The sequence below is a fragment of the Mus musculus genome, chromosome 17, assembly GCF_000001635.26.
Source record: "Mus musculus strain C57BL/6J chromosome 17, GRCm38.p6 C57BL/6J".
In the NCBI taxonomy this organism is placed as follows: domain Eukaryota; kingdom Metazoa; phylum Chordata; class Mammalia; order Rodentia; family Muridae; genus Mus; species Mus musculus.
Window position 1 is genome coordinate 71,196,757 of NC_000083.6, and position 24,045 is coordinate 71,220,801.

General features: G+C 42.5%; 1 protein-coding gene across 7 annotated transcripts in view; it reads left to right on the forward strand.

Moving 5' to 3' along the window:
• Positions 1–24,045, forward strand: part of Lpin2 (lipin 2) — a 66,287-nt gene that overhangs the window by 13,225 nt on the left and 29,017 nt on the right. For 4 of the 7 annotated variants that reach the window (NM_001357791.1, XM_030249977.1, XM_030249978.1 and 1 more), the window contains exon 2: positions 18,208–18,408. In NM_001357791.1, the coding sequence (NP_001344720.1) occupies positions 18,217–18,408 (192 nt within the window). In that variant the 5' untranslated portion in view covers positions 18,208–18,216. Of the gene's footprint in view, positions 1–1,519; positions 8,125–14,558; positions 18,133–18,207; positions 18,409–24,045 lie in introns of those variants that run through there. The other 3 variants (XM_006524786.3, NM_001164885.1, XM_006524788.3) reach the window with 3 other exon arrangements.

Consider the following 24,045-nt stretch of genomic DNA (forward strand, 5'->3'; position numbering starts at 1 on the left):
CAAATGTTCTAATGTTGCAGTCTTTCTAGAGTGCAGGGAGCAGAGTTAGAGGATGGCATGGTTCCTGGCCTGTAAGAGGAAGTATTTGGTTAGTGGACATTGTATTTCCATATTCAGATCTTGGAGGGATAGATGTGCATGTGTGTACATCCTGTGCTACTTTAAGGACTGTTGTCATGTATGTAGTAAAGCCAGACTGAGCTTTTGGCTTTACTACATGCATGTGGTGGCTTTTCTTGGTTGTCAACCTTGACTACATCTAGAATTAACTAAAACCCAAGCAGCTGGGTATAGCAATGAGGGATGGTTTTTCTTAATGAAGTTATCTGAAGTAGCCAGACCCACTTTTAATCCGGATCTTCTTATGAGGGAAGACCCACCCATAATCCAGACTTTTGGAGGTGAGAACATCCACTTTTAATGTGGGCCACACCTTCTGCTGGCAGTCTATAATGTAAGGACTTGGAAGAAGAAAGCTTATTCTTTCTACCTGCCTCTCCCTCCTTTGATGGCTTTAGAGTCTACTTCTCTGGAATTCTGGCATATACTGAAGACCATCTGAGCCATCCAGCCTTGTGGACTGAACAGCTACTGGACTCTTAGCCTTTTGTTGGTAAATAGCCTTTGTTGTATTACCTGGAGCATAACCTGTAAGCCATTATAATAAATCCTCTTCATATATATATATAGATATATAGATATAGATATAGATATAGATATATATATAGATATATATATAGATATATATAGATATATAGATTCATTCTATAAATTTTGTTCCTTTAGAAAACCCTGACTGATAAAGCATATTTTAACTACTTTGTCTGAGGAATAATTGAAAATTTTTCTACACCTGAATGTTCTTGTTTCACAAATAGTAGTTAACTTAGAATCAGAGGTTCTTGGGCTGGGGGCAGTGACTCAGTGAGAAAAATGTTCATCCTGAAAGCACAGCACCCGAGTTTGAATCTCTAGAACCACGTACAGCTAGACACATTATCAGTTGTCTGAATCCAGTGCTTCTATGGCAATATGGGAGGCTGAGACAGGAGAATTGCTCCTGTCCCCATTAGCTGGTCCATGCAGCAGCTGACAACAGAGACTCTGTGACAAACAAGGTGGAAGGCAAGGACCACAGAGTGTCCTCTGACCTCCATCTTTACACACGTGACTATGCAAGTGCACACGTAGCACACATACCACATTCATTCTTAGAATCTATAAGTTAAAGAGGGGCTCTAGGAAAGCTTTGGCCACAAGACATTGTAGTTGTGTGAGTATACATACACATTATGCTGTCTGTCAACGAGGACACTGGATAGAAGACACATCCCAGCACTTGGTTAGGCTTTGAAAAATGTGATTATCATAAACTACCATTTAACTGTTTTCTCCCAGGCTACATAATAGATCCTTAGAAGCCTGATAAGGGCTGGAGAGATGGTTGCGTTAAGAGCACTTTATTGCTCTTGCAGAGGACAGGCGCTTGATTTCCATAGTGGGGTGAGGGTGAGGGTTCACAGCTCCCTGTAACTCTAGCTCCACATGGATCTAATGACCTCTTCTGGCCTTCACAGGCACCTGCGTCTGTGACGTGCGCTCAGTAAAGCAGTAGCTCAGTATTAAGCAGTAGCTCCCTAGCCCTCGTCCTAACGCAGTCTGTGCGTGATCTTTCACATTCCTTTGTAGGCCAAGGCTAGTCTTCAGTCCTGGCTCTCCTCCTACCTTACCTTCTTGAGTGGCTGGGACTGCAGACATGTGTATCCACACCCAGCTCTAGTCTGACTTATTAATGTGCCTTTTCTAGGTTTTTAGTTTTGTTTTTGTTTTTACTGAAATCATATGATGCCCTTTTATGTATGCTTTGTTTTTTTTTTTTTTTTTTTTTTTTTTTAAGCATGCTTCAGGGACTGGCTAGCATATGTCAGAACCTCATTTGTTTTTATAGCTAGAGAATATACATCTTTTTATATGTTCTACATTTTTCTCCATCTACTAATGGAACATTGTGAGTTTTCCAACTAACTCATTCAGTATTCTGAGCAATGCTTCCATGAACAATTTTACTTACAAGCATCAGTTTGAGTCTCTTCAAGTTTTCATGTACATACCTGAATATGGAATGACAGGATTTTATAGTCACTCACTGTTTAGATTTCTGAATAACTGCCAGACAATTTCCACAGTGGCTTCACAATTTTGCATTCCCATTAAGAGTGCACAAAGTTTTTCTACCCTGCTGGTACTTGTCTTCAAAAAGTTATGGTAGTTGTAGTGGGCAGTGGCGTGACAGGGTCACTGTGGTTTGACTTGTATTTCACGGGTGAATCTTCTCATCTCCTCACTGGCTGTTGGTATACCTTCTTTAAAGGTTTGTTCAGACCCTTTGCCCACACTTTAATTTCCTTTCTTTATTTTCTCAGGGGAGGACATTGATGCATGCAGGCCAGAGTCAGCTTTGAGGAGTTAGTTCTTTTTCCATGAGTTCTGGGAATCAAACTCTAGTTGCCAGGTTTGACCACGTGCTCCTTAACTTGCTAAGCTATCTCCTCAGCCATAAATAACATGTCCTTTTGATGACTTGTAATTCTTTATATAGTCTGGATATTAAACTCTCATCAAAGATGATTTAAAAATATTTTCTTATATTCTTAGGTTGTCTTTTCATAATGTCCCTTGATATAAAATCTGCTTTCAATTTTAAGAAGAGTACTATCTGCATATTTTATTCATGTTCATCCATGTCATTGCAAAGATGATTTGTCAGGAGAGGCCAGAAGAGGGCATCGGATCTTCCCAGAACTGAAGTTACTGAACTTGTGAGCTGTCATGTTGGTGTTAGAAACCAAGTCTGGCTCTCTGAAAGAGTAGCCAGTGCTCTTAACCACTGAACCGTTATTCCAGCTCCTCTGACATTTCGTTGAATCTCTTATTTTGTAATCTGTGAGGGAAAGGAGTAAGCAATTCTAAGGATCAAAGATGAATACATACGAAGGACTAAGAACTGTGACTTTTCCACCTGAGCGTCCCCAGTTAGCCAGCAACTCTGACAGTGTGGCATCAGTCTGCCCCAGAGGGGCATCATCACACTGGGGATCACAGGACCCCATGTTTTGTTGCTTTAAGTGGAAGATAGACTCCTGTGGTTTAGCTTACCCAAGGACTTCAGCCAATCATCCAAATAATTGAAAATCCAGGGGTGGTCTGGAAGTCTGGAATACTGAGTGATTGATGCGTTCTCAGTGCACTTATTTGCCAAGTTCGTATATAGAACACACAATTATACAGTATTAGTTATTAAAATCCATCCTAGAGAAATTTGCCTAGCTCCCTGGAGAGCTGGCATGCTGAAGACACGCATAGGCCACCTACAACAGGTGTCACTCTAATGTACAAGTATGTGGTAGAGAGATGGGAGAGACAGAGACACAGAAACCGGAGACTTGGGGGTGATAGGGAATAGCCTGATGTGAGTAGCCTATACTGCCACCTAAGGCCATGATGAAGGCCAGCCTGTGCTGCCTCAGAGGGTCTCACAGTGTCTATGGCCATGCAGCAACAGGAGTCTGTGTCAATGTCTGTGACCCATGTTACCACCAAAGGCCATGTGAGAGCACTGGGCTGCCACTGGGGCCGTGTAGATGTTCAAGGGCTGCCCAGAGCTGGCCATGCCCCTCATCAGCTACAGCACTCTAGAGAGAGGTCCCCCACATGTGGAACTGGGCAGCACAAGTAGAGCTGGCCCTGGTGGCAGATCCAGCCGCACGGCTCTGGAGCTCCGGAGAGCTGGTACCAACCTCGTCTGCTGTGAGGTGGTCTGGGTGCCGGAGAGATGCTCTCTTCCTCTCACCCTCATCCCTTACGGCAGCAGAAGAGCAGCCCCTGCACCTCCCCTGTGCATCACAGTAAAGCTGACTTGGGGTAGTGAAGTTGCAGGTGAGTGGGACCCAAGGAATGGAATGGGAGAGAAACCAAGGACATGTGAATGGGGTGGAGGTGGGGGTAAGCTGGCCCCAGCTGCAGCAGGTGGGTGAACTAGCTGAGGCAGTGCTAGAGAGCTAGCACTATTAGTGTGGGTTTGAGAGAGCTGGTGTGCTCACTAGCTCAGATACCACCCAGGCCCAGATCCAGGGCTTTGAGTTGGCCCACCCGTATATCTAGCCCATCTATGAACTGCTGAAGTGGGTAAAGGGGCCAGTCCTACAGATCCAAAGCTGCTGCAGAATCTCCATGAAACAGGACAACAACATATATCCAAGAGGAGTCAGGAGTCATATATCCTGGGTGAGGATTCAGTATTGTTAATGTAGCAGAAGCCAGAGGTCCCAAGCCTGACCATGATTCATTACAGTGGACATTTGTAAGTAAAGATGTTTGAGCAAAACACTGTGACACACTGCATCTCCAGGGCAAGATGGAGTGTTGGTTTGTTTGCTTTTTGTTTGTTTCTGTTTTGTGGGCAGGTTGCAGAGGTAGAGGGCAAATACAAAGAGACAGGGAGATGAGTGGGATTGGGGTACATGATGTGAAATAAACAAATCAATAAAAAGTTTTAAAAAGAGAAAAGGAAAAAGAAAGGAAAAGAAAAAAAGGAGAAGGAGAAACCCACCACACCTTGCTGTCCCATGTACTTAATAATGAAAAAACAGAATCTGATTCTCTGGGCATCATTTTAACTTTGCTTTTGAAGCTAGGTGCAAACTTAAATCTTAGAAACTTCTGTCCCTCCGTTCCTTTCCATCACCAGACAGTCTTATTTTACAGCACAGACTGTCTTGAACTTTCTACGTAGCCCAGGTTCTCCTCACTCCTGAGTCAGCCTCTTGAATGCTGGCGTTGGAGGCATAGACCACATTCTGATCCCCACTTTTCAAAGTCTCAAAAGAGCCGACACAGTGGCCTTTCCCTAGAGTCTCAAGACTTAGGAGGCTGAGATGGTAGTATGGCTTGAGTCCAGCCTGGGCAAAGTGGGGAGGTCTGCTTTCGAGGGTCAAGGTGGGCAGATAATTAAAAAAAAAATGCTATGCAAAAGTAAAAATATTTTTCTCAGGATTCAACCATTTGTATAAAAAATAAAACAAATCAAAACAAACAAACAAACAAACAACCCCACGTATCCCAGGCTGGCCTGGCCTGGCCCACACGCTTGAGCCGATGCTGGGCTTCCTTCCTGACCCTTTCCTTCTCCTCCTGAGTGCTGCACCATCCGACCTGCTTTATTGATGCTTTAGGGATGGGACGGGACTCAGGGCTTCCTGAAGGCGAGATGCTTGCTCCTTCTACACTGTGCTCCTTCCAAAGCCCTCGGAGTCACTGTTATCCTTAACCTGGACAGAAGAGCTGATGCTTTTCTTTGAAAGTTATGGGGCTGATTGGAAATGGTTGCCCGTGATTTTACTGTGTGTTGGACATGATGAAAAGTGCCGCCTGAGCAGCCTTCAGGATTCCAGAGGTGGCGATCTAGGTGTAGAGAGGAGCTCATCTCTGGTGGGTCCAAGGTACACGCTGTTTGCAGGCAGGACAGTTTGTGAGTTATTCATCAAAACAGTGACATAATACTGAGGTGGGCAGGAACCCATGTAAGAGGCCTTTGGAGTGACCCTTGTCCACTGACTTTGTTACAGCTGTCACTGCCCTGCTGAGTTCCACACTCTTCACTTGTTGAGCCATGGCCTCTGAGTCTGCCAGCTGCTTCTCTCTGGGTCTCAGCAATGAAACAAATAAACCACAGAAAGGACTGGAGAAGCTGGGGGGAGTCTCATTCTGTACCCTGCCCTCTTCAGCAAGTGACCTCTAGTTAGTAGCTTGACCTCTTTCTGGGCCTTAGTTAGCTTCCTCACATTTAAAACATGATTTTTCTCTTTTCTGTCTCCATCTACCCTCCTGCTTAATTCTGCCTTTTCCGATTTCTCTCTATATATTTTCTTACCCACATTTTATTTCCTCTGCATCTAACTTTTCATCTTAGGTCATTTCTCCTTAATCAATTCCCTGTTCGTTTTTCTCCCATTCTTCTCTCCTGACCTCTCATGTCTCCCTCACCTCAGAGTGACATTTTATTGCTCTTGTCTGATGCCGGGGCCTGGAGCTACTGCAGGTCATGGGGGAAGAGTCTGGAATTTTTGTCCATGGCATAACATTTCAGCTGTCAGAACTCTTCAGTTCCCCTGTGAAGGGGGAGAGTAGTATATGTGATGTGTAATTAAATTGCAAGTGAGTATGGATGCTTTGTTAATCTCTGACAGCAGCTGGGAAAATGACTTGAATATAATGAATGGGTTTCCTATTTTTAATGTTGGGGAGATTGATTTCTCAATTGTTCTCCTTATTTTCTACAATTCGTTTTGTGGGTGGAGTGCCACAGCATGTGTGTGAAGGTCAGAGGACAGTGTATGGGAGTCATTTCTTCCACCATAGGAGTTTTAGGGACAGAACTCAGGTTGTCGGGCTTGGGAAATGCTTTACCCACTGAGACACCTCCATCACACCTCAGTTTGTTTGAGTCCTGATGGAGTGTTGCTGCAGTTAGCATTTCCATCCCCTCTTGGCCAAAATGTTTGAGTGAATCAGAGGGTTGATGAATTAAATACTTGAAAAGAATGATTAAAATCCCGTTATCTTTAGTTCCTCATTAGGAAAACATTTCGCCTCTCCAGGTTCTTTTGGTGTTAAAAACAGTGGCATAAGCAGAAGTTGCATGTGTGCTGTAGTGTAACTTCAGATTCCCTCCCTGTCATGTTATTAAAAGAAGCGGCAGAGGCTGGAGGTAGCTCTGTGGGAGAGAGGTGCCTGCTATGCAGCATAGGGGTCTGAGTTGGAGTCCAGCACACATGGGAAAGCTTATGTGCACACCTTTAGCACTGCCGAGGATTGCAAAGAAGGATCACTGGGGCTTGTTGGCTGTCACACAAGCTCTAGGTTCAGTGAGAGACCCTGTCTCAAAGAAATAAGGAAGAGCAGAGTAATATAGCAGACTTGACTTAGTCTGTCCTCTGAACATTGCACATCACTCTAAGCATGTGTACCTGTGCCATACTTTAACATACAAGATGTAAAAAGAATCCCAAAAATTCAATTAGTATATTTAATTCAGAATATAGAATATTATTTTACTACACATATACATCACAATTTCTTCACTTTCTTTTTTCATATTAAGCCTTCCAAATCAAGTGGCCATCTTCACTCATTAATAACATTTAGTACTAGCTTGCAAATTCAATAGGCTTATATGGCTGGAGGCTATTTGTAATAAATTCCAGAGTCTTAGAAAATGACTTCAATAAAATGTTTTAACTTAAAAATGAAGTATATATGTGTGCCTTACCTATGTGTATCGTGTGCGCTAGGGTTCTAGAAAAGTTTGAGGTAACCATGTAGGCATTCTGAGAGCTGGCAAGTAAACACTGTGAACTAAGTATTGCCCTGTCACACTCGTGAAATCATCTAGTTTTGTCATTTATAGAGTGCTGAGCCAGGGTATCTCCCAGGTTTGTGAGAAGTGCTAGGTTATGCCAGTATAATGAAGAAAAAATATCTAGTAGTTAGACTATAGAAGCGCAGTGATGCAGTCTAAGCATATGAAAAGTTTTTCCCTCGCATGACTACAGGAGTTTTTTTACCCCCTGTGTATAGCTGTTTTTATTTCTGCATATGAAGATGTGATTGGCTTAAGGAATCATTAACTCAATCCCTGTTCTGTGTGATGGAAGCTGTAGTTGACCGTCTTGTGATTGGGCAGGACTTGGTACCTATCAGTGTAAACACATGGTGCGGCCTGCCCCATGCCCCTGCTTATCATCCGTGGAGAGATGGGGCTGAGGCATTTTGAGCAAATCTCATTGGTAAAGTGGTGTGTGCATTGCTTTTTTTTTTTTTTAAAGACCTGTTTGCTTTCAGTTTTAACTATGTCCCTTTCTGCGGCAGTTAGCACTTGGTTGTCCACAGAATAAGTTTTTGTTTGTGGTGCCTTCACCTCTGTAGGTAGAGTCATGCTTGAGTAGTCTCTTTAGTTTAAAGATGCTTTACCTAGAAGATAACAGTGAAGATGAGAAGACGGTTCAGGAAAGCTCGTTGAGTAAACCTGCAAGTGTTTACCATGGCAAGGCCCCTCCTGGGATTCTGGTGAGTTTCCTTCACCCACTTCTCTTTCCCTTTGCTTGAGGCTCAGACTGGGTAGCACTGAGAAGGGGCAGCACCTGCTAAATGAAAGTGGTGAGCGCCCCTGTAAGTGGTGAGCGCCCCTCGTTTGGAAAATGTATTGTTGTGGTAAGTTTCTAATTTTTAAAATGTTACAAAGAACACAAATCTTTGGCTGCCCGCTCTCCCCACTTGCCTTTATGCCTTCCTTACTCTGTTCGTTATTATTTAATAACTTTATGCCTAGAAAAAATGCGTTTGCTCTAAACTGAGAACTTGTCTACCGCTAGATTTCAAAGCAACGTGCTGAGCTCTGTTCTTGCATCTCAGGTGGTGGTTGAGGGGGTAGAAGTCACTTAAGTTTTATGGGTTTTATTGTCCTGGCAAACTCTCCTGTAAGGCTAAGCAAGTATTTTGAAAGTGGCATTTTGTTTGGCTATGTGATACAAAAGAATGATGTTAGGCTGTCCCTTTTATGACTATGAACAAACAAAAAGTATGCCTGTTGGAGTTGGAACTTTTAATCTAGTTTTCTCTTGCTACAAGGTACAAAGTCAAATATGACTTCTAAGTTTTGAGTTCTAGAAATCTGTTAAGGAAACAAAGTCAGATGATGTAAAGATAAGATCATTTAACTCTGCTGGTGGGACCTTAAAAAACCAATGTGTTCGAATCTGTCTGACTTTAATTACATTGGTTTTTGTTTTGCATGAGGGTCTTGGTGTGTTGCTCATGCTGACTGCTTCTGTGGGTTGGCCTTGAACTTACTATCCTCCTGCCTCAGCACTCCTGAGTGTTGGGAATCACAGTCCTGTGCCACTAGGGTTGTCTTAAATGCTCATTTTAAAGGCAGAGGCTAAAAAACTACATTCAGATAATCAGGAACTCCAAATGAGAGTACTGACGTTGTATCTTCTCATTAAATTGCCTTGGTTACTTTTTTAAAAAATCGAATTAGGTTGAATATTTTTATGAAAACTAGGATGAAGTCAACAAAATAAAAAATGAATAAATTCTGAAATCTGTTAACCTAGTTGATTTGGGTTTTAAAGGCATGAGAGTGCTTATGCTGCCTTAGAAGTTTTGCCATATTCTGTCTGATATTGATGAGGTTACCGGTGTCCACATACAGACTTCACTCACTAGTGGCAGCATTAATCGAGTATGAATATGAGTCATAAGATTCTGTGCGAGGCAATTTTATTTTTAAGTCTGTCATAATACAAAGGGTATGTTTATGCATTCGTGCACGTCTGTCTTAATGGTCAGAGGAAAGGATATGGGCATACTTGTTTCTCTGTGGAATAGTTCTAAAGTCCACTTAGTGGTACCGCATATAGACTGCCCATTTCAAGGGAATTTCTTTGATGTTTTGCTACTGATGTTTTCAAGGGAAGTCAGAGACGTTTGCTTAGACTGCAATTTGTTAACAGTTCCCTCTTATGTCATTGATGTGCCCTGAGTCACCACCCCACCCCAAGAGAATTTTCTGAATGGCTAGTGGCTGGCATACTAGATTTGATATCTGCTTTAATAAGCTATGATAATTATTTAGGAGTTTGACTTTTGAACGAACATGGGTGTGTGCAGTAAAGAGCCCTGGCTTTTAAATTAACCAGAGCTCTAAGTGTTGAACCAGGCAGACAGACAGAAGGATAATAAGGCAAGAAGTCCTCTGTCTTCCTGACTACCAGATTTGTTGAGGAAAGTGGTTTGGAGTCTAAACAGGACTTCCACAGATTAAACGGACATTAAACAGATGTCTTCACTGCACTCCCCAACCCTGGCCCTGCCAGTGCCCATGATGAGCTGAGCCCCATGGCTTCCCTCCTCCACCTCACTCCCCGAACTGAGGAGTCGCACTGGCTGTGTGCTAGCGCTGCGGAAATCCTTGTATCTGAGAGAGTGTTCTAAAACACCTGGACGAAGGGTGCTCTGATAGAACCTCAGGCTGCTGACTCGGTCTTAAAGGAACTGGGACACAATTCCCTAAAAGGTCTAAAATCTTACCCTTCTTGGGAAAGTATTTAATACCATTTATGTATTCTAATCCAATTCTACAGGGTTACAAAGTCCACACAGTAGGAAAAGAAAACTATAGGCTCACATTCTAGAGTAAATGAATTCTGTGTGTGATGTTTTTTACCTAATTGAAAATAGGGCAACTTGTGTGAGTTTTCACGGCTTTCATGTCTTATTGTAGAACTTGTTTTCCCTCTTCCTCAAATCCTATATGCTCCGGAGGACTTATCCAAATGTCTTTTGTAAGTCATCAGTACTGCTGATGGTCTTTTTTAACTGTGATGAAATCCTACTTGCTCCTGGGTGCCTTTGGTAGATCATCTTAGCTGCTGTCCATCTGCAAGGGAGCTTCCCTAGCAGTGTGTATGTAGGCACGCTGTAAGGGTCTGTAAGTGTGGTGGCTCCTAGGCTCAAGAGGCAGAAGCAGAAGACTGGTGAGTTTGAGGCCAGCCTGGGCTTTTTGTTAAACTGTCTCAAAGTGAAAAACAAAATAGAGGTAAAGAAAAAAAGAACTCCACCTACAGTGAACCCTGGGGCAGCCCTGAAGGGAGTTGTGTAATCTCAGAAGTGTTATCACGCGCACAGATTGACCAGCAAACAAGTGGATCTCCATCCAGGTCAAGGGGCACAAGAGCTGAGATTGTGGTGGTCATCTATCACCTTATATTCCTTACTTGGTAACAGTGCATAGTACCATAGCCCATATAGGCTGACATCCACTCATGAGCTATATTGAAACTATATTGGAAAAAACCCAATTCCTTCGAGGACAATGAAGCAAAAAAGGAAGAAAAAAAAAAAAGCAGTAAGTATCACCTTCAACTTTGAGAACTGAAAGCTTGCCTCTGGTCGTCAATTTGAAGTAAAGTGACATTTAGGAGTCAGTCACTTGAGGACTTGGGAACTACTGTACCTGTAGTGAGGTTGTATGCTGGTCCTAGGAAGGCCTCGAGGGCCTCTGCTGTGAGCCAGAGAGTACTATTCCCTCACATGTATGTGCCAAACAGACTGAAGCAGTAGGGAGCCCAAGACACACCACACACACACACACACACACACACACACACGCACACACACGCACGCACATTTTCTATTTCAGAACCCGCCTCTCTGGTTGCTGTGTGTCCTCAGTCAGTCCCTTCCAACCTTCTTACTCTTCCCTGTTTTCAGGGTCTTCACATTTCAGTGAATACTGATCAGACTTGCTGTATCCTTAATTTTGGTTTGTCTGATATCATCTCACAATTAGGTTGGGATTTTGTGTTCTTGACAAAATACCACAGAAACAATGACTCCGTTTTAATGAGTCGCCTCTTGATTATTTGATTATGGTGGTGCCTGAAGGTCCCACACTGTAAAGCTACTGTCTTCCCTTTTGTGTAAGAGTGTGACGTGGCTACCTATAGTCACCAGGGGATGCTTAGGAGGTTCTGCTTCCCCTCAGCCACGCTTTCAAGTACAACTGGGCCAGAATTTTACTAAAACCAATTCTATTTCAACTCTTAAGTATAGCTTTCTTTCTATAGAAAATATTATTCTATCAGACTTATTGATAAACAAAGGTCTTAGCTTTGGGTTGTTGAGGCTGTCACTGACCTTTGGCCTGCGAGTGTTAATAGCTGCCTTGTTAATAGAAGTGCTGTGATACTCTTTAAGCCACAGTGAGTCCTGTGCCTCACTGCTCCCTGGGCTTTACCAGGGCACCATCAGACTCAGGGGAGACCTTCAGCCTAGAGAACTCACACAGTTGTATGATTCCTCAGTATCAGTGTCCCTTGGCTCTAGGCTTTAAAACTATTTTAAACTGTTTTAAAGGGGGTGGAAGGGGGCAAGAAAAGAGAAGAGGGAAAGATAAATGAGGTTTAACCTAACTTTTCCTGGGGCTACGACTACATGAATATTAGACTCTGGTGGTCAAAGGACAGCTTCAGCCTGGTTACAGTCTAATCTTAATGTAGGTTGTAAGCCCAGGGAGTGTATTGATTCTAAAAGAGTCATATTAATTTTTTTTAAGATTTATTTCATTTATGTGAGTACATTATAGCTGTCTTCAGACACACCAGAAGAGGGCAGTAGATCTTATTACAGAGCCACCATGTGGTTGCTGGGAATTGAACTCAGGACCTCTGGAAGAGCAGTCAGTGCTCTTAACCTTTGAGCCATGTCTCCAGCCCAGAAATGACAGTTCAGATGGCTGGGAGCCATCAAACAGTAGCTGGAGTTCAAACTGAGGTCTTTTGGGTCCACAGTCTTACCTGCTAACCCACAGCTCCAGCACATATTAATTCTTGGCTTAGAAGTCAGTGCATAAGTAAAAAGAACCTCCAGTAAGGAGGGATGCTTCAAAGGAAATTGTATATTGTACATTGTACTACCCGTATATTTAATAGTCATCCCTGAGGTAGAAAGCATGGTTTCTATAGCAACTTACTAAAACTGGATGACTTTATGTGGAAGCCAAAGGACCAGACTTCTGTGTTTATTTTAGAGACCTTGAAGTTATTATCACTACCAAAATAGACTAGTAGTATAGTTATCACATTGTAAGTAGAAGGTTTAAAGCTGGGAGTGTGAGGGAGAGAAAGTTTAGAACTTGACCCTTTAAACATAGGTTTCTGATCATAACATATCTAAGTCTACTTGTGTTTTTTGTTTTATTTGGAGGTGGGGAGTGGGGTTCAAAACAGGGTTTCTCTGTGTAGCCCTGGCTATCCTGGAATTCACTTTGTAGACCAGGCTAGCCTCAAATGCAAAGAGATCCTCTTGCCTCTGCCTCCCAAATGCTGGGGCTAAAGGTGTATGCCACCATGCCCCTTCTAAAGCTTATTGAAACTTCTTCTTTTTCTTCCTCCTTCTCTTCCTCCTCTTCTTCCTCCACAGGGCAGGGCAGTGTTGTTGTGGGGGTTGGGAAGAGAAGTTGATACCCCCTCTCCTATGTGCTGCTTGCCATGTTAGAATCTGCTCGTTATTTTGAAATCTGAAGATGTGTACATGAGTAAGCATGTAGCTTTTCCTACTCTAGTCTAAATATGGCTACTGAAGAAATACACTCGTACATTGTTGAATGTTTAAACTGTAGCTCTAACATTCCTGAAGCCATGTTGTATAGATTGTAATGTTGTGTTTTGAAATAACCTGGCCCACCTTTCATTGTGTGTGTCTGTAGTCTGGGATGATCACTTGTCACCTAGTTACCCACACTGACTCCCACAGGAACTTCCTTTTCAGACCAGCAGACTCTCTTGTCTGCAGTTTTCTGCTGGACCACTTAAGGGTCCTTCAGAATGATCTGTATGGCTGTCGTTTGCTCTCACAGGTATATTTTGAGACTTTACATTATGAGGTGAGTGTCTCGTCACTGTCTAAGTTAGACTATGCAGGTTTTCCCCTGGGAGGCTGTTGGCTAGTGTCTGGAGAAAAGTGTTTGGTTTCTGTTGTGTGAGCATCACTTTTAGGACTTTGAGTTGACTGTACTGGTATCTAAAAAAAAATGTGTGTCTGTGTGTGTGTGGACACAAGTTGGGAGCACTTTCACAGGCTTGCAGCTGTCTTACTGTGTCCTCACATGGCAAGGTAAAAGGATGCTGGCTCTTAACTTTTTCTATAGGCACCTGTGAGGATGGGCACTAATGTTCACTCTCGTGACCTCATCTAAACGGATTACGTTTAAAGGCCCTTCTCCAAATACCTTCACTTAGCATGAGGGCTTCAGTGCATGCAGTGGGGGTAGGAGGCACGTAGAAGCATCCACCCTGTAACATCGCCCAATGTATCTGAAGCTTCTGTTTCTATAGTTCTTAAAATACTTGGAGGCCAGGCATGGTGGTGCACACCTTTGATGGGTATCTGTGAGTTTGAGGCTAGTTTAGTGTACAAATTAAATTCCATCTCAGACAGCCAAGATCATACCGTGAAATCCCATCTCAAAATAAGGTCTATCTGGGGTAAGTGGGCTCTCTGAGAGTTACTGCTGCTAGGTTTCCTGTGTGGTCAGCAGGTTGCTCTGGCTGTCTCTGGGGTAAGTATCTGTTTCAGTCCAGGCCTCCGTGTAACTTTTGGTTTTGTATCCTACAAAATTTAAACCCAAAGGGCTTCATGCCTTCCAAGAAAAAACAAGTTTATTTTTAATTTTTTAAATTTTTTAAACAATTTTATTAGATATTTTCTTCATTTACAATTCAAATGCTATCCCAAAAGTCCCCTATACCCTCCCCCCACCCTGCTCCCCTACCCACCCTCTCTCTTCTTGGCCCTGGCGTTCCCCTGTACTGAGGCATATAAAGTTTGCTAGACCAGGGGGCCTCTCTTCCCAATGATGGCCGACTAGGCCATCCTCTACTACATATGCAGCTAGAGACCCGAGCTCTGGGAGGGGTACTGGTTAGTTCATATTGTTGTTCCACCTATAGGGCTGCAGATCCCTTCAGCTCCAGAAAACAAGTTTCTTAACAGCCTGTATTTTGCTACATTTAGCAACTAAATTTCCACACTAGATTTTCATGTATAACAGCATATCTCTTAACCACAGTAATTAAAATCATCCTGAATAGATGTTGTTATATTTAATTATGGATTGTATGCTCTAGTTGATATAAGCTTGTTACACATTTAGAACATGGTTGTTTATGGCTGAATATAGATGTTTAAAAGTAGCCATTTTCAGTTTCTTTTTTAAGGTCTGTACTATTATTTTTTTTTTTTTTTTACAAATTGTAACAGTATTCATTTTATCATTACCACCATTGGTCAGTCATATAATACTGACTGCTTAGTCTGGTGCAGCAGATAAAACAGCATATTTTAAGTGTGTGTAACTTAAGAGGACAGGAATAGTCAGGTGTGGTAGGTGACAAAGAAGCATTTCTGGTAAAAGAGGCGATGAGCTGAACTACCTCCAGATGAATTTCACCTCAGGGCTGGTTTTGGAGATAGTCTGTCTTTAACATAAAATGGCAGTATACCATGACCACAGAAGTGGGAACAAAGACCTGCATTTTCTTCCCTTCTTAGTGAGATGAGGACTCTCTGAGTCCTGTCATGCCATAGTCAGACACTCGTGGGGCAGAGCAGTGCATGAAAAGATGGATGTTCAGCTTTGTTAGGTATTAAAGAAATGCAAATCTTTGTAATCATGGCCAAACAGTACTGCCTCATTGTGTGCCAATGCCAGATAACTTCACCTCGTAGACATTGCTGGTGGGAAGATAAAATGGTAGAGCAGCTCTGGAAAGTAGTCTGACTGCTCCGAAACAGCCACGCCTGTAGTGGTTTACAACGGACAAGCTGCACTCAGTTGTACACACACAGTGTGTGGATACTTAAAATTGTGCCTTTATCTGTAATAGCCAGAAACTGCAGTTACTTGTTCTTCAACAAGAGGTTTATTTTGGGGGGAGGGTTGTTTTGTTTTCTTTTTAATGGTAAGTCTATACCATGAAATACTGTGCAGCAATAAAATAGAATGAGTTCATTAATACAGCCATCTGGATCAGTCTCCAGAGAATTATGAGGGAAAGAAGGCAGTCCTAAAAGGCTACATTCTTCATGGTGCTGTGTGTATGACTTCCTTTCTAAATGGCAGACATTTCAGAAATAGAAAACATATTAATGTTGCCAGGGACTGGGGAGGAGAAGGCAAGAGAAAAATGTGTGTGACTGTATGGGGCAACAGGATTGTTGTGCTGATGGTGGAATTTCGGGTTTTCACAATCCCACCCCCATCCTAGACTGGGTTTCTCTGTGTAGCCCTGGCTGTCCTAGAACTCACTTTGTAGGCCATGCTGGCTACAAACTTAGAGATCCACCTGCCTCTGCTTCCCAAGCGCTGGGATTAAAGGCGTGCGTTAACGCTGCCTGGCGTGTTCCGTCATTACCTGCGATTGTTGGTGTCCTTGTTATGATATTTTGCTTGTGCATCCCAATTAACACCAAGTAAAAGACACTCAGTTGAGTGGACGCTCAGTAGAGGATTTGGGGCAGCCATATTCTTTCTTGGAGCTCTGAAGGTCTACACTGATCTCACAGCAGTTTACTGTTGTTTATTTGCTGTATTAGAGGTAGGATCTCATGCAGCCCAGGCCGCTTCTGAACTCTGGATCCAGAAATGTTAATCTTTAAAAACATAATGAGCCAGGAATAGTGGTGCTCAGGAGGCAGAGGCAAGTGGGTCTCTGTGAGTCCAGGCCGGTAGCGTCCTCATAGTGAATTCCAGGCCTGCTGGGGCTACATAGTAAGACCATTTCAAAAAGAAAAAATACAATGAGATTATCCATGAGTGATCTGATGGAATAGTATTTCTGCTGCACATAGTACAGTAATGACTCTTAGCTGTTTATTGGTTTTAGCTTGTTTATTGGTAGTTCATTTGATAGTTCTTTCCTTATTCAAGAAATAATTATTGTCAAATATAGTAGCACACACCTGTAATCCCAACACTTTAGAGACTAAAGTTGTCTTAAGTTCTAGGCCATCTTGACTACAAAGAGACCCTGGAGAGAAAGGTTGGTCAGGAGTGGTGGCACCTTTAATCTCAGCATCCAGGAGGCAGGGGTGGGCAGATCCCTCTGTGCTCAGAAGCAACCTAGTCTATGTCTTGAGTTTCAGGCCAGCCAGGACTGTACAGTGAGACTCTATCTCAAAAAAATTTTTTTTTCAAAAATTAAGTATTTGATGTGTGCTTAATCTGGCCTTGCTATCAAAATAAAAGCAACCATCCTCATCCTAAAACCAAAGCCACCTGTTTATAATTGTTTCATGGCTATAACATATTTTCTTTATAATTATGACATCCTCCACCTTAGGAGATCGTAGTAAATGTAGCTGCTTGTGTACATTGCACAAAGCAAGCTCTTTGGAATGTGCAGTTGGAAACCTTGGAATACCCAGGGGAATAATCAGGATTATATGCTTCAGGCTACTCAACAGCTAGACTGTGGTTACAGTCATCTCTGTATAGACTGTTGAGTGGAGTCTGTCTTGCCTTAGGCACTGACTGTCTCTGGCCAGTAGGCTGAGTTATGTGCTGATGGGACCTGGCAGGTCCACTTCATTTTTTTTAGGGGATCAGCACTTTGTCCCTGTTCCACCTAGGACTTACCTGACAACACAGAATGTCTCTCTAGAACTTTGCAAATATGGAATCTTGAGCTTAGGGCAACCAGAGCTGGTTTAGAGAGGCCACTCTGCGCAGTTAATAGTTTGGACTCATTACTCCTAGAGTCCAATAAAAATTGACTTCTGCATTAGCCTAAAGCTGGAGGTTTTTCTGATCCTACATCCAGGGGATGGACTCTCTGTGGATTTGGCTTTAACGTAACATAAAGGTGTCTGCTGAGTGATGGTGTGTTCACCCGCTGGAGGGAGAGCTGACAGCCTGAGGACTAATGGGTTTGTTTTGGTGTGGGTTGGGTTTTTCAGTGGATGAGTCAGGGTAAGGGGTGAAGCCAGATTTAGATGTACCCTCTCTCTTTTGAATTGCAGAGCTCTGGTGATCTTGATTTGAGTAGTGAGTTGAAGTTGAGAAACCAAAACCCCTTTTGTGCTCTGAACATTGTGGGACACAAACGTTATGTCCCATTATGCCATGTTGAGGTTCTGAAGTCATGGTACGTGTGTTAGTCTTGGCGCAGCTTACCACAGCTCGCTTGACGCAGCATGTACCTGATGTATCTGAACCAGAAGATCTCGGTTCTCAGTTGTATCCCTTGTCTCTCTGCAAAGATAAATCCCAAGCTTCCCCTGGAGGTGACAGTCCTCCTGTCCTTGCCTCCTGTGGTCAGAGTGGACATAGTACTGCAGGTCCTGAGCGGTTGGTGGAGGGAGATGAAGACAGTTGGCCCCACCCTGGGGTGTGGAAGGAAACAGAACTTCCACAGCCTCCAACCCCACTTAGAGGCACTGCCAGTCTGAGACATATGTGTGATGTAGCTGGGGCAGCAGGAGAGCAATGGGCTCTGGACAGCAGAGCAGAGTGTATGTTTAATCAAACTCTTTATGTCGTTGCTGTTAGTTGTCAAAGTTAGTGCTGACATCGTTTTCTTTTCTCAGTCTCAAACCATGAATTATGTGGGCCAGCTGGCTGGGCAGGTGCTCGTCACTGTGAAGGAACTCTACAAGGGCATTAACCAAGCCACGTTGTCTGGATGCATCGATGTGGTCGTGGTGAGGCAGCAGGATGGCTCCTACCAGTGCTCGCCTTTTCACGTACGCTTCGGGAAGCTGGGTGTCCTGAGGTCCAAGGAGAAAGTGGTGAGTGCACAGGTCACCATGGTGACCGGCCCCTTCCTCTTACTCTTTTTTTTTTTTTTAAACTTGCATGCTATTGAAGACCATGGTAAGAAACCAACTTTATAGGTACTGCTTTTGAATTGGCTTCTAAATTCAAAAGACTCTCTTATAGAAAGTTTCTCCAAATGAAAAAGAAACTGAAATCATGAAGAGACTCAGAACAAAACTGGAGATAATTACAAATGAGGAAGTTGGGCTTATTTTGAAAAAGAAATTTTGCTTTATTTAATATAGCACTTTAAAATAGTGTAGGGCCAGCAAGATGATTCAGTGGTAAAGGCTCTCTCCATCAGTCCTGAGACCCACAGGGTGCAACAAGAGAACACACTCAGAAGTCATCCAGTGACTTGACCCGTGTACCCTGTGGCTCATGTACATGCTTTAAATCCTCAGTTTAAAAAAAAAAAAAGGCTCTCTAAAAATAAAATAATGCAGTCTGGAGATACAGCTTAGTCAGCAAAACATTTGCATACCATGCACCAAGCCTGTGCAGGCACTGAGGAGGTAGAGACAGAAGGACAGGAGCATTCTCAGCTCAGCCACATAGCAGAGGTGCACGAGGCCAGCCTGAGACACAGGAGAGCCTGTTGATTGATTGATTGATACATACACACAAACATATATGATAATATTGTTGTACTGATTATGAGTAGGTAGACTAAGCTCATGTAATCAAGTGTAGATTATATTTATTTAAAAGAAATAAACACCCCAATTGAATGTTTGTATTTTTCCTCTTTTGCATTTAATGGGGGGCAGTGTTTGGATGTTTTTAAATTATCATTTCCCTCAAGTATTGGGCAATAAGAAGGTTTTTGAATTGTGTGTATGGTAGGTTTTAAAACAGAGTTAATGATAAAACTTTGTAGAGCATGTATTTGGCAACTTTTCACTTCCACATTGTCTTCCACATGGTGATAATAATGTCAGCAACTCTTACTAAGATTTCGGAGCACTTTGCCACTGGGTAGCACAGTGGAAGGGTGGGTGCCGAAGGACCAACATGCACAAGTTAAAGAGGTTTTTGCTGGTGTTTTTTTGGATATACATCTCCCTCTACTTAGGCTTTGGGTTTTTGAAACTGAAAGAAAGTGGGTTTCCAAAACTAGACTTTATTTTTCAAAGAGAAACCATCTCTTTGGGTGTTATAAAATCATTTCCCACTGGATTTTTCAGACTAGCCTTTGCTTGATCCCATTAGAAAGCAGAAGCAGCTACAGTGTTACTTCTTGGCCTGGCAGCTTCTACTCTAGGGCAGGGTTGTCTAGCCATAGTTAGTGCTTTCTGTGTTTGTTTCCTTTGTGGTTTTTGTAGTGACACTATTAGTACTTTCATATTAGAGCTGTTTCTCCATAGATGTTCAAGGATCTGTTTGTAAAATTTCTTTTGGGGGTCTTCTCAGAAGTTTCTCCCACCATACCATACCCGCCCCCCACCGTTCTCTGGAACCAGGTTTCTAATTGATAGGTTGACTCAGGCTTTTGGCCTTTGAGTGGAGCTGCAGCAGATGTGTGCAGGCATTTGTCCTCTGTGTAAGTGAGAAGCTGAGCAGATGTGTGTATTCTCTGTGCACTTTGTAATTAGAGATGTAATTTCTTTACCAGGTTACACGGGTGGTTTTATTAACCATTAACTGTTAAATACCTTGTCAGACATCCCACCCCTACCCCAAGTACTTTTAGGATCATAATACACAGGGCCCAAGAAAAGAAAAAATTTCTTCTTTCCTGTTCCCTTCCTTCATATCCCAGAATCTAGGAGATCTATTTGAGAAGAAATCTGTCCATTTGATTTACCAAAACACAGCTTTCTTATGAAAGTAAAACTTGAGCTTTATCTGTCATAGGCGCACTGGTGACTTACATTGACCTCTTGTCGCAGGCCTTTCTGCATTAGGGTAAGCTGTTCACTGATTTTTAAATTAACTACATTTTCACGTGTGGCAGCACCTGAAATCATAACTACTTTAAAACAGCTGTTTAGAGGCAGTCATTTCCTATGACGTGTCCATGTTTGACAGAAGACCAGTCCTCTTGTGACATCTAGTAACTCAGAGTACACGTTTTGTTAATGTTTCACAAAATCAGTATCATGATTATTTATTGAAGTAAATGCCCAATGTATTGGAACTGTCCCCAGCATGGGTGACAAAAGCCTACCCTCCTACTGTTATAAGCAGAAAAGTTAGGCCAAAGTCCAGGGGCATCTACTTTAGTCAGTGCTGGTGTAGGGAGGGGTTAAAGGCACTGGCAGGATTCTGATTCCCCACCTTAGAGTTCTGCCTCTGTCTGAGTTCTTCCTCATGCCAGACAGCAGCCAGTGCTGCCAGGCTCACTGCCATTAATTCAGCCAGCACAGGCGAGAGAGACATTGCCTTTAGAAGTGCTGGCTTCATGCTTGGATCACATCCATCCAAGGCTAGTCACTGTCGCTGGAATGGAACAAGTCCATTGGGCTGGATTAAATAAAAGCCTCACCTTCACCTGAATCCACTTGAAATGTAGAGTCTGAAATAAGGATGGGCAGATCCCAGAAGGTATCAGAGATACTCACAACTAAAGGATGCACATCAAAGCAGACATTCATTACCTCCAGTATCTGTATCTTCTCATTTTAGCATCAGTTGAATACATTGAACAAGGCTAAAGCACAATCTAGGAATACAACTAGGGAATAATGAGTCACCACCATTAGACAGTATCACTAGAATTTGACAAATTGAGAGTCCTCCTTGGGGAGCACTTGATCTACCTTGGTGCTTGTCTTAGTTGCTGGTCTGTTGCTGTGAAGAGATATCATTACCAAAGCAACTTATATAAGAGAACATTTAACTAAGGGCTTGTGAGGGTAAGTCCATGACCATCAAGGCAGGAATCATGGATATAGACTGGCCTGGTGCTGCAGGAGGAGCTGAGAGCTTACATTCTTGTCTACAAATTGGAGACAGTTGGTATGGGCTCTTAAAAATCAAAGCCCACCCCCAATGACATAAAAGACCACACCTCCTAATCCTTCCTAAATAGTTCCACCAAGGGAACCATGTTCTCACGTGCACAAGTTGGGTTGGTTTTGGTTGGTTTTTTTTTTTTTGGGGGGGGGTGTTGTTTGCCTAAGGAATTCTTGTACATTCTTTTTGTTTTGCTTTGTTTTGTTTTGTTTTGTTTTTCCGAGACAGGCTTTCTCTGTATAGCCCTGGCTGTCCTGGAACTCACTCTGTAGACCAGGCTGGCCTTGAACTCAGAAATCTACCAAGCACATTCTTTTAAGTGCACTCAGTACTGGCACAATTTGACATATGTTTTAATTTTTGGAAAGACAAAACTTTATTCATAGACAAATGAAGAGAGTAAATAAGTGAACATGTTGAGTAATGTATTTGAATCTCAAGATAATGGCTGTGAGTGGTAGTTTTTCTAAGATGATGCCTACGCAATTTAGACTTTGAATTTGCATTTTAAAAGAAGTGTTATTTAACGTTATCTCCATTGGGTTGAATGGATAGCATCCAAATAGGAAGAATTCAAATACATGGAATGTATTTTTATTAAATGTCAGATACATAATTTTATTTAAACACTTGTATTTACCTTTAAGTTTTTTAATTTTTTATTTTTAATGTGTATGTGTGTGTAGCTGCATGTGTGAGTGTAGCTGCCTGAGGAGATCAGAAAAGGATGTCAGCTTGGAGCTGGAGTTACAGGTGGTTGCGAGCTGTCCTACGTGGGAGCTGAGAATTCAGCTCAGGTCCTCTGCAAAGGCAGTTGGTGCCTTAACTGCTGAGCTGTCTCTTAAAAAGTACTAAGTTAGCAAACATCCTTCCATGATTGTAGAAGTTTCCAGGCTAAAAGCCTCTCAGAAACCATAGTTCTATTCATTGGTTTCTTGGCAGTAAATATTCAGTAAAATAAAGAAAGCTGACTAGAAAATGAGGCAGCATAAATGCTCTTTGGAATGGCATTGGATGGGGTGATAGTGCTTGCAGCAGGGTGGTGGATGACCCATTTCTAATCCCAGCATACAAGAGGGACAGACGCAACCCCTGGAGCAAACTGTGTAGGTACACTAACCAAAGTGCACCCTAGGTTCCAATGTTATGTGCTGCTTCAGGATATAGAGTGAGGAGCAATGAAGAAAGAAAGCACACCCCCCCCACACACACACACACATACACACACGTGCACTCACTCTCTCACACACACATACATGATTCGCACAGAAAATGGCATATTGCCATTTCCTCTAAAAAGTAAGGGGAATATGTTCATTTTTTACTTGTAGGCAAGTCACAGATGTAATTCGGTAAAGCTTCTTTTAGGTGAGACTAGTCAGTGACAGTGCTTGTCATTCAGATGTGACAACCTAAGTTCAGTCCCCAGAACCTTGTGGCAGAAAGCAAATCAACTCCAGAAAGTTCATCTAAATCTCCGCTTGGCCACAGTGGCCTCCGCCCTGGGAACTCCCAGCATTCATAAATAGAACAGTTTTAAGAGACTCTGCTACCCAGTGTTTTCTCCTTAATGTTAACACTTTATATTGCCATCGGAGAGTTGCCAAAACCCAGAAATTCATAGTGGCATACACTGCCAACTAGAGACATTATTCAGATGCCTCAAGTGTTTCTAGGACTGTCTGCTTTCTGTGCCAGGGTCCTTTCTAATGTTGACTTTGCATTTTTCCCTGTACTTGTAAGGAATACAGAAGTTACAGTGTAGATTGTCTGTCGGGTTGGGATTGCCCTTGGTCCTGTGAGTAAAAATGCAGAAAGATGGTCACTATAGCTATAAGGCACCCATCTGGTGCTGTCATCTGCACACATACATACATACACATACATACATACACACATACATAATACATACATATGCACACGTGTACATATGCTTACACGTAATAAATGTGTTTTATATATTTATATAAATATGTATTTAAATATATTAAATAAAGAATACATACATATAGATGTATAAAAGACATTTCAAGGACACCTAAAGACTTTTTTCTATATATAGTTCTTCTGGTTATATATCTAGGTCTGTCCAAAAGCTCCAACCTCATGGTTCCTATAGTGAGCTGTTTTTTGTATAACTCTCAAATTTGATTTTAATTTTTCTTTTGTTAAACTATTTTATTTTTTGAGATTATAATGTAAATAACATCATTTTTCCCTTCCCTTTCCTTCCTCCAAAGCCTCCCTGATACCTTTCCTGGCTCTCCTTCAAATCATGACTGTTTTCATTGTTATTATATGTGTGTGTGTGTGTGTGTGTGTGTGTGTGTGTGTGTGTGTGTGTGTACGTGCGTGCTGAAACACATAAGTAGAACCCACTTGGCCTGTATCATGTCACCTGTACGTATGTTTTCAGGACAGATCATGGTAAGTAGCGGGTGTGCTTTCCCTACTGAGTACACGCCCCACTCAGCATGCCATAGTCGCCTGTAGTTGGCTTTCTAGAGCTGAGACCTCATCCACGTTATTGCGCTTTTGTGGTATCCTTGTGATGAGCGTGTTTGGGTGGCCATGTGGTTTTACGGGTGACACCTCTAACATTCCTAAGGAACACAGTCTAACAGCAAATTCCTGAGCCTGTCTGGCTCTTA